Source organism: Gekko japonicus, unplaced genomic scaffold (assembly GCF_001447785.1).
Source record: "Gekko japonicus isolate JY-2015 unplaced genomic scaffold, Gekko_japonicus_V1.1 scaffold2803, whole genome shotgun sequence".
In the NCBI taxonomy this organism is placed as follows: domain Eukaryota; kingdom Metazoa; phylum Chordata; class Lepidosauria; order Squamata; family Gekkonidae; genus Gekko; species Gekko japonicus.
In genome coordinates, this window is record NW_015160308.1 from 37,880 (window position 1) to 48,514 (window position 10,635).

The following is a 10,635-nucleotide window of genomic DNA, read 5'->3' on the forward strand; positions in this document are numbered from 1 at the left end:
CCCGGCTGCATTTGGCAGCCCTAAGCATAAGTCATTCTGGCAGTTGTAATCATGTACCACATCAAAGTCCTTTTTGTCATATTGACTCCCTCCATTTTAAGTCCTAAAAGTAATATTTCTGGTTCTTTCTTAAACTTACATTTCACAATTTTCTCCATTTCAGCATGAACCTCATTCCAACAAAGTACTTCCTTTGATCTGTTCTCTGGTCCAACAGTGCCATCCTAAGCGATGCTCCACCCTCGAAAGGCTGTCACGCCGGTTAGGATGGCACTGTGAGCAATGCTCCCTCTAAGCTGTGGAGTCTTGCGAGCCAAAATTCTACTTTGTGAGCTGCTGGCATTAAAGTTGTGAGCCAGCGATTTGGCTACTGCATCGATCAGTTTGCTCTGGAGCACTCCCTTCCTGAGCTAAGACAGAAACGTGTGAGCCGGAGGCTAAAAAACTGAGCTGGCTCACACTAACTCAGCTTAGGGGGAACACCGACTGTGAGTCGGGAGGCTCTTCAGACACAGCACAGCAGTTTCCCATAGGGAAGGCAAGGCCATGGACTAATCCCAGGTGATGGCCTCATAACAGAGTCTGGCACTCAAACCCCAGTGGGCCAAGCCAGATGCGCGTAAGAAATATTGGGTATTGTATGTGTGTGTGTGCGTGCATGTGTGCCCATGCCTGGAAGTCATGGCTGACTTCTGGCAACCCCTAGTGGGCTTGGAGGGAAGGGACTTTTCAGAGAGGTGGCTTGCTATTGCCTGCCTCTGTGTCATGGCCCTGGTATTCCTTGGAGGTCTCCCATCCAAGTACTCACCAGGGTCGGCCCCTGCTTAGCTTCCGAGATTTGCCAAGACTGGGCTTGCCTGGCTATCCAGGTCAGAGACACGATATCCTGCAAGACGGAGCTCTTCCGCCAGGCCTTTGAGTAGGAGCCACCGCCACCACTATTCCACCACTGAGATTCCATCATCTATCTACCCCATTACTGGGGGGTGGGGTAGATGTCGCCCAGCAGACATGGGGAGACTATCATTACTGGTGCTCGTGCCATTAAAAAAGTTGGCCGCCAATGTGGAATGTGCGCATCTTGGTGATTTTATGTAGATTATTAGAGCACCGATTTTATTATGTATGAATATTGTTTTACTGTTTTAAATTTTAAATTCGGCATTGCCGCTTGTTAGCCGCCCTGAGCCGCTGGGTAGGGCGGGATATAAATCCCAAAATAAATAAATAAGGAATATTGGGTTGGGAGCATTCTCTTCTTCCCGCCCTTGAATTCGCCACTGTGGCATTCCATCGGCCAGTGTTTGTACTCGCAGACTACAAGCGGAATTTATTAGTTACAGAGACAGATTTTTTTTTTTTTTAAATCCCTTTCCATATTTTTATCCCCTCGATCTCCTTCAAAGGATTCAAAGCAGCTTTTTTTTTTTAAAAAAAATGGATCATCTAAAACCACAGTACAATAGCGCAACAGAAGCAGCAGCCAGAGGGTGGGACTGGGCAACTGGAAAAACTCAGCCCTCGATGGGATTGTCCCCCCCGGCAAGCGGCAGTACAGTTTCAGACGGTTTTAGAACTCCCATTGGACAGCCAACGGGTTGTGGCTTCTGCTAGGTTTGTTGCCTTTGGCGGGAAATGTTGGCAAGGTGAGGTCACCCCGTGCCAATCTCTTGAATGATCACTGTCCCCTCCCTTGACTGTCCCCTCCCTTGATTACTGACGGTTCTAACGTTGCCCCTTCCAGGCCTTTCAGGGTGAAGATATGCCTGTGTTTGACCTCTTGATCTTGGGAGTAGGACCGGATGGACATACTTGCTCTCTCTTTCCAGATCATCCTGTCTTACAGGTGAGTCCGGGCAAGGGGCGGAGGTGAGTCTAAGGTTGTTTGTTGTTCTGCTGTCTTACTAGAGGGCAAGGGTAAATAAGGGGCATGGCAGGCTAGCCGTGACCCAGGTAACCGGAGCTGGATGTTCCAAGCGGCTGAACGGAATTGGATTAAGGTTTATGGGTATCTCGCTCTGACCCTAAGACCACGTGGGCTTTAAAAAGAGGTGGTTTAACCAACACGCTGTGCAGGAATGGCTCTGCCAACAGTACATTCCCATGTGTGCCGAGGCTACATCGGCTCCCGGTTTGTTTCAAAATATAAAGCTCAGGTTTGTAACTTTCCGAGCCCTACAACAGTCTCGATCCAGTTTATCTTAGAGAATGTAGCTTCCTGGTACGAGCAACTCCCCTGCAAGCTTGGGTCATCTGAAAGGGCCCTGCTCGTCATAGCGTCTTTGTTGGGAGTGGAGCCTTTTCTTTGGTGGCACCGTCATTGCCAGCTCCCTCTCCAAAGCTCTTCTGGGAAAGAATTATGATACATTTAAATAATCAATGTACTGCACGAGCAGGTCTAGGGATGGGCACCAACCGGGAAAATGGAGGTTTGTTGTAGTTTGTGCGGGTCACACGAACCTTTGTGAACCTCCCAGTTTAACAAACCAGCTCATTTCGTGAGGTTCTTGATGCTGGGAGGCCAGCAGAATAGAAAGGGGGGGGGGAGATCTCGCAAAATCCATTTAAAGGGAACGTTCCCTTTAAATGGCTTTTGCAAGCGACACCACACATGATTTAAGTCCAAGCGGCGTGTTCACCACTTTTGGGTGAACTCGCCGCTTCGACTCCACTTGTGTGTGGCTTGCAAAAGCCATTTAAAGGGAATGCTTGGAAGTTGGGGGGGGGGGGTGAAAAGGATCACTGAAATGTCTCCTATTTGAGCCTAACAGCTGATGGGCACACCGGCTCTGCTGTTAGGCTGAAACGGATGCAAGCCAATTCGATGGTCCCTCTCACTCCCCCTCTCCGCTTCCCACCACAAACCCCACGGACCTCCGAAAACCACATGGAAGGTCGTGGGAGGGTTGTGGATATGGATGGGCACCAACCTCAGATCGCGAACCATGACCTGGCTATGTTCATTCCCTGAGCCACCGTCACAGCTGTCCTCATTGGCATCTAGGGAACTAACAGTGCAACCCTATGAAGAATTACTCCAATCTTGAGTCCATTGAAATAATTGAACTTAACTGAAATAACTTCATAGGGGTTACTTTGCAAGGTATTTTAAAGTCTAGGGTGCAAAGAGGCCCGTCATCCACTAGGGGAGCTGTAGAGGCCAGGGCATGCTGATGGATAGGGTCAAAGCATTTCTGCCAGATGTTGACCAGATGTTTGCTCTTACCCTCTTTCTCCTTGCACCTTCTGACCGACCATCTTCATCCCTCCCTCTCTGCCATTATTCAGCTACCCTTGCTGTGAGGTCTCCCTCCTCTAAAGTGGGAAGTTTGGGGGTGATTCATTCTTTTTTTTAAAAAAAGCTGGCAACTGATTTAAAGAGTACCTGGTTGATTAAACCGTAAGGCTCCTAATCAATTAATCATGTTAAATCAATTTGCAGGAGGTCTAAATTACAGTAAAGGTGCCTTTCTGAAGGAAGACGATATAAGAGCTGACCAATAAAAAACAAGCAGAATCCCCATTGTTAGATAGCCACCATCTAAGCTGTGGAGTCTTGTGAGCAAAAATTCTACTTTGTGAGCTCCTGGCATTAAAGTTGTGAGTGAGCGATTTGGCTGCTGCATAAATTAGTTTCCTGAGCTAAGATAAAAATGTGTGAGCCAGAGGCTAAAAAACTGTGAGCCAGCTCACACTAACTCAGAGGGAACACTCACCACCACTAAGGTTTTCATCTTCCTTCCCTATTATAGTAGCATACCAGAACGAGAGACAGCTTTAAACACTGAACAAGTGTGCCTTGAAATCGCAGTCTAACAAATTACATAAAATGGTCTCCTCTCTACTCATCGATCAACTAAAGCTTTAGTTGATTAAACCACCAGTTAAATTGATTGACACTTGCTGTCTTAGTGGTTTTGTGCACATGCACGCAAGTATGAGGAATCCTATGAAAAGACACATGGCTACTTCCCAACATCTTGCATTTTTTTGAGAAGGGAAAACTGGGACGTTTGAAATGTTTTTAACTTTAGGCGCTTCAGTCCTTGCAAGACAAACAGTTATAAAAGCTGGCGAGGCCTCCGTGGAGAGGGAATTGTGTTTTGGAATGCTTACAGAACTCAGGTCGAGATGGGTAGCCGTGTGAGTCTGTCTGTAGCAGTAGAAAAGAGCAAGAGTCCAGGAGCACCTTAAAGACTAACAACCTTGGTAGCTTTTGTAAGTCACTGGCTCACTTCTTAAGTCACCTGTATCCGAAGAATGCTGGAGAAGACTCTCGAGAGTCCCCTGGACTGCAAGAAGATAAAATCAGTCAATCCTAAAAGAAATCAACCCTGATTGTTCCCTGGAAAGCCAGATAATGAAACTGAAGCTCAAAGATTTTGGCCACCCAATGAGAAGGGAGCACTCACTGGAGAAGACCCTGATGCTGGGAAAGATTGAAGGTCAAAGAAGACGGGGATGCAAAGGATGAGATGATTAGACAGTGTCACAGATGCAACGAACATGAAATTGAGCAAACTTCGGAGGACGGCAGAAGACAGGAAGGCCTGGCGTGATCTGGTCCATGGGGTCGTGAAGAGTCGGACTCGACTGTGCGACCGAACAACAATCCGAAGAAGTGAGCAGTGACTCACGAAAGCTCCTTCCCTGCCTCAAATGTTGTTAGTCTTTAAAGGTGCTACTGGACCCTTGCGCTTTTCTAAGTGTTCCAAAGCACAGTTCATTATCTGGAGACCAGAAGCATCAAAACGGTTAAATCCCAAATATTGATCTGTTTATTTATTTGATTTTTACCCTGCCCTCCCCGCCGAAGCAGGCTCAGGGCGGCTTACAGAAGAAACAGTAGATAGAACAGCAGTATAAATATACAGAAATTATTACAACCATTAACATGACAAGGGCGGTATAGCTCTAGTAAAGTGCATTCATTAGTACATCCATTATTGGCGGGCTCGGGCTGGAAATAGAATTGACGCAGGGCATAGATAGTCACACAGCTCCTTACCAAAATGCCAAGTGAAAGAGCTCCATTTTCGTGGCGCTGCGGAACTGTGAAAGGTCCCGCAGGGCCCTGATCTCATCTGGAAGCTCATTCCAGTTGGTTGGAGCTGCCACAGAAAAGGCCCTGGTCCTGGTCGATACCAGCCTGGCGTCCTTAGGACCCGGGGGGGGGGGGGGCAGACGATTTTGCGACTCTGACCGTAGTGCTCTCTGGGGAACATATTTCCTGTCCCTGAGATGGGCATGCACCAGTGTTCCAATTAGTGGCATATCTGCCTTTATGGCTTGCCATTCTGCTGCTTCAGACAAGTCTAGCAGGTAGCATGGTGAGAGATCGCTCCCCTTCCGTGGGATTTCTGTCCTGGTTTATCCTCGAGAGCTTAGAGTGGGCGAAACCAACTTGAGTGCCAGGGATGCAAAGAGCCTCCTTGGCTGAGTGCAGTTTTCCAGAAGCTTCCCTTGCACGTGTGCGTGTCCATGCACCCACCACCCCGAAATGCAGGAGTGCACCAAGAACAGCTAAACATATTTACATAGGATGGCACAGCATGAGATGGATTGATTCTATGAAGGAAGTCAGGGCCCTTGTTTTGCAAGACCTAAGAACGTAAGAGAAGCCATGTTGGATCAGGCCAGTGGCCCATCCAGTCCAACACTCTGTGTCACACCGTGGTCAAAACCCAGGTGCCATCAGGAGGTCCACCAGCGGGGCCGGAACTCCAGAAGCCCTCCCACCGTTGCCTCCCAAGCACCAAGAACACAAAGGATCGCTGCCCCAGACAGAGTGTTCCATAAGAACATAAGAGAAGCCATGTTGGATCGGGCCAATGGCCCATCCAGTCTAACACTCTGACCAATTCCGCACTGACATTTTTGTCATTTTTGTCCCTCGTTTGTCCCTGTTGCTTCAGGGTCCCCCCCCCCCAAAAAAGTGTTTTGCTCTCTCTAGTAGTCCCCGAGTGACCAAAATACATGTGGGAAGGGGAAGCAACAGGGAAAAACAACTGACAAAAATGTCAGTGCGGAATTGGTCTCTGTGTCACACAGTGGCCAAAACCCAGGTGCCATCAGGAGGTCCCCCAGCAGGGCCAGAGCTCCAGAAGCCCTCCCGCTGTTGCCCCCCCCTCCAAGCACCAAGAATACAGAGCCTCACCGCCCCAGACAGAGTGTTCCATCTATACCTTGTGGCTAAGAGCCACTGATGGATCTCTGCTCCAAAAGTTTATCCAGTCCCCTCTTGAAGCTGTCTCTACTTGTTGCCAGTGTTCCCTCTAAGCTGAGTTAATGTGAGCTAGCTCACAGTTTTTTAGCCTCCGGCTCACACATTTTTGTCTTAGCTCAGGAAGGAATGGCTCCAGAGCAAGCTAAATTATGCAGCAGCCAAATCGCTCGCTCACAACTTTAATGCCAGCAGCTCACAAAGTAGAATTTTTGCTCACAAGACTCCACAGAGGGAGCATTGCTTGTCGCTGCCACCACTTCCTCCAGCAGTGAACCTGACCAAGGCTGTTAATAATAGGATGTTTTAGAGGGCATTAATTTTCATAGGGTTGCCCATAAGCCAGAAGTGTTTTGACAGCAATTAACACACGCACACAGATCCTGGAATTATTTTAACCTCCGCAAGCCCAGTTCCTTGTCAAGCTTATTCGGCATCTTTACCTCCTCCTTCGCAGTCTGCCTTTCTCAATGAGACTCAAAGGCAGATTGCACAACTTGAGAACAATAGAGAACGTGCAACCCACAGTGAGCGGGAGAGAACTGGAGAGCGGTGCATTTCAAATCTGTATTCTACATTCCAGTAATGAAGCAGGGTGGGTGAGTGGCCCAACTGTCCAGCCATGCAGTCGATAGTGCTGGCAGGATAAAACCGGGGAAGAGCGGGAGCAATGTATTTTGCTCTGTCCTTCTTGGAGGGAAGGGCAGGACCCGGTTGTTGATAGAGCCGTGCATACTATTGAAAGGTCATTTGAAGAAGAAGAGATTGGACTTAGACCCCACCCTTCACTACCTGAAGGAGTTTCAGAGTGGCTTACAATCCCCTTTCCCTTCCCTTCCCCACAACAGATACCCTGTGAGGTAGGTGGGCCTGAGAGAGCTCTCTTGAGAACTGCCCTTGAGAGAATAGCTGTGAATGAACTTGTGACTGACCCGAGGTCACACCAGCAGCTGCATGTGGCGGAGTGGGGCATCAAACCCGGTTCTCCCAGATTAGAGTCCGTGCTCCTAACCACTACACCAAACTGGCTCTCACCCCCATAGGTCCAGACTCCTGCCTTTTTCTCACCATGCCTTCCCAACTCCACTGCAAGCTCAATAATCTGTACCCTAAGGGCCCGGCATTGTTTGTGGCCTTTGACATTAGCCTGTATCGGGTTTTGTGCATTATTTTTAAGCGATTGTCTTTTTAAGAGAACGCATGAGACATGGTTGCCTGCAGAATAAGCCATTATGCATGAACTGGATGGAAACTCCGAGACGACGGCTCGGGAGGATTGGTCCCATAGGACCCAGGTGCCACCATGCCAGGCAGACCCCCCTAATCAGCCGACCTTCCTACCCTTTCGTGACCTCTTTCCCCTGGCAGGAGCGAGAGAAGATCGTGGCTGCCGTTAGCGATTCTCCAAAGCCGCCCCCTGAGCGGATCACGCTGACCCTGCCGGTTCTGAATGCGGCCCGGAGCGTGGTGTTTGTCGCCACCGGGGACAGCAAGGCTGCGGTGATAAAGGTAAATGCCAGAAACCCCCCCTGAGCTAGAATATTTTACGTTGACGGGTTGAGCCGCCTTGCTTAGGAGTTAAATTGGATCTTTGGCTATGTCCACGTTACCTTCCCGGTTGCTTCTTTGAGAAAGGCCCAGAAAGAAGCAGATTCCCTTGGTTTGTCGTAAAGCAGAGGGTTGGATTCACTGGAGCGTTCCCAGGGGTGGAAGGATTTCTGCTGATGGAGCATGATTTTCTTAGTGCCTCCCTCCCACTGTGGCCCCAGATCCCCCTAAAATGGTGTTAGGGTCTCCCGAGCAACAGAAATTTGTGCTCTGTGTGGAGAAGTCCTTCCGTCTGCAGAAATGCCCTGGTGGGTCCAATCAGGAGGGATGACAGGGTTCTGGGACCAGCTAACCCCCATTGCCTTTCCTTGCCTTTCCCAAGAATGGAAAAGGAAGAACCAACCAGGGAAAGCACCTTCTCAGACCAGTGGCCCGTAGCCATACAAAAGCAGTGCAGCTCTTTGCTTGCGGCAGCATCGGCTGCTTTTGCCTGATAATAAGGGGAGAGCAGCCGCTGCCAGAGTTAATGAAGCAGTGCTGGTTCCATTGTTCCAAAGACGAATTGCTCCCCTTTATCTTCTCCTGACCTTCACTTAGAAGTGAAGACTTTGTGGTTTCCAGCATATTGGTTTGTTGTGGCTCAAATTGTGGTTTGTTCTCGTCTTTGCAATCAAGGTTTGAATTGCGTTTGAATCGAGTATTCAGCCTGCTCCAAAGGTTGAGAGATCACAACCACGTTGTTTGATCCACTGTAGACGTCTGCATATAAATAGGATACTCTACCACTGAGGGGCAGCCTCATCCCAGTGAGTTGGTTTGGATCAATGTTCCCTCTAAGCTGTGGAGTCTTGTGAGCAAAAATTCTACTTCATGAGCTACCAGCATTAAAGTTGTGAGCGAGCAGTTTGGCTACTGCAGAAATTAGTTTGCTCTGGAGCCATCCTTCCTGAGCCAAGATAAAAATCTGTGAGCTGGAGGCTTAAAAACTGTGAGCTAGCTCACACTAACTCAGCTTAGAGGGAACACTGGTTTGGATCCAGGAAGTCTTAACTTCTGAGTCAGGAGTGAGCGGAATTTCAAGTCTGAATACTCCCAGGGTTCGTTTTGTTGTTGCATCTGAACAGAGCCCCTTCATCTGTTAACTTGGTTCCCAAACTCCCCTGGGGGTGGGGTAACCCCTGCTTTGGGGCCCATCCTTCTGATGCTGTTCAGCTGGCTGGAAGCGAGACTTACCAGCAGCAAACTGAGGCCTAGGCAACATCACTTCCACCATGCATTGGAAGTAGGGTTGCCAGGTCCCCTTGCTGTTGCGGCAGGGGGATTTGGGGGGGGGGGCGTTCCGGGGGTGGGCGGGACATAATTGGGCAGTGTCCCGATACGCTGATGTCAGCTAGAAGTGATGTCATCATGTTGGCGATGTCACACACAATGCTCTGGTTTTTGGGCAAAAACTCTATGGTTTTTTTGCTTCAAAACCATAGAGTTTGCCCAAAACCAGAGTGTCGCACATGAGATTGCTGACGTGATGAGATCACTTCCCGGTGACGTCATTGCATTGTGGACGTTGCCGACAATGTCCCTATTTGGGGGTGGGGTTTTCCTTGCCGGCCAGCTGACCAACGATGGATAGCAGCCCCCAAAAGCAGGGGAAACCCCACTGGGACCTGGGGGCTGGCAACTCTAATTGGAAGTGACATCATCACATCGCCAGTGATGCATGGACACTCTCGTATTTGGGAAAACACTCTATGGTAAAAACAGCTTCTACCATAGAGTTTTTGCCCAAATACCAGAGGATTCCCACAGCGCTGGTGACATGATGTCATGTCCACTGGAAGTGACATCACTGCATGGCTGGGAACAGAGACCCAGCCCTCAGTTTGCTGCTGCCCTCACCCCCCACCAGTTGTTAGGGTGTACCCGGCAACCCTATGCATTACACCTACCAACCCATTTGATTTAAAACATATTTTCCGGTAAAGAAAAGTTGAAGTTTGTGTGCATCCAATTTAAAAATGGGAAAGGGTGTTGGGACAGAAGAACTTCTGGAATCCCTCCTATATTTTGAGTGCAATGTGCAAATGGTTGAATTTTAAACAACAAGGTTTTAACACTCTGTTTTTTGGGGTAGCGCATCCTGGAAGGCAACGAAGAAAACCCCCTGCCAGCTGCCCTGGTCCAGCCTCATACCGGGAAGGTGTATTGGTTTTTGGATGAGCCGGCAGCTAAGGAGCTGACTATTCCCTTTGAGAAGCACTCCATCTTGTAGGAAGCTCACGTTCCACAACCTTTTCGGGTTGGGGGAAACCCACCAAGCGCGGCTGCGGGTCGAGCCCGTCCCGCTAACATTCCAGGTCACAGTCTCCACGTCCGGTCGTAGCGCTCAGGAGCGGCACGAAACTAACACTGTCTTTTTCCTTCTCTCTTTCTCTCTCTCTTTCATTTTAAGAAGTGGTACGTTTGTGGAGCACTGTGTTTTAACCAATATGGTAATTTCTTTAGCCGGGGCAAAGCGTGTCACGGGAACACTGGCGTTCAGCCACTAGTCGTCGAGGGGAATCGCAGGGAACGGCGTTGCAGTCTTTTTATCATGTGAACGGTCTAATGTGGTGTCAAGTGAATGCACAATTAAAGATGTACAATTGCAGCCACTGTGTTTTCCCACACCTCTCCTCTGTGTCCAGCTTTTCTCTCAATGCTCAGTATTGCAAAGCAGCAGAGCCCCCTCTTCGTTCTGGATTCCGCTGCATTGGTGAACCATTCGGAACGAATTAGCGAATTATCGTCCACTTGATGCACAACACGTTAGTGGGCTTACGTAGCCCTCGACCACAGCTTGCTTTGGGAACATTGGTTTCCATTGA

At 49.1% G+C, this 10,635-nt stretch overlaps 1 protein-coding gene across 1 annotated transcript in view; it reads left to right on the forward strand.

The window, feature by feature from the left end:
• Positions 1-10,428, forward strand: part of PGLS (6-phosphogluconolactonase) — a 20,457-nt gene extending 10,029 nt beyond the window's left edge. Inside the window, exons 3-5 of the mRNA XM_015416533.1 lie at positions 1,745-1,846; positions 7,592-7,732; positions 9,903-10,428. Coding sequence (XP_015272019.1) covers positions 1,745-1,846; positions 7,592-7,732; positions 9,903-10,040 — 381 coding nt within the window. The 3' untranslated portion in view covers positions 10,041-10,428. The remainder of the gene's footprint in view (positions 1-1,744; positions 1,847-7,591; positions 7,733-9,902) is intronic.
• Positions 10,429-10,635: the final 207 nt, after the last annotated feature.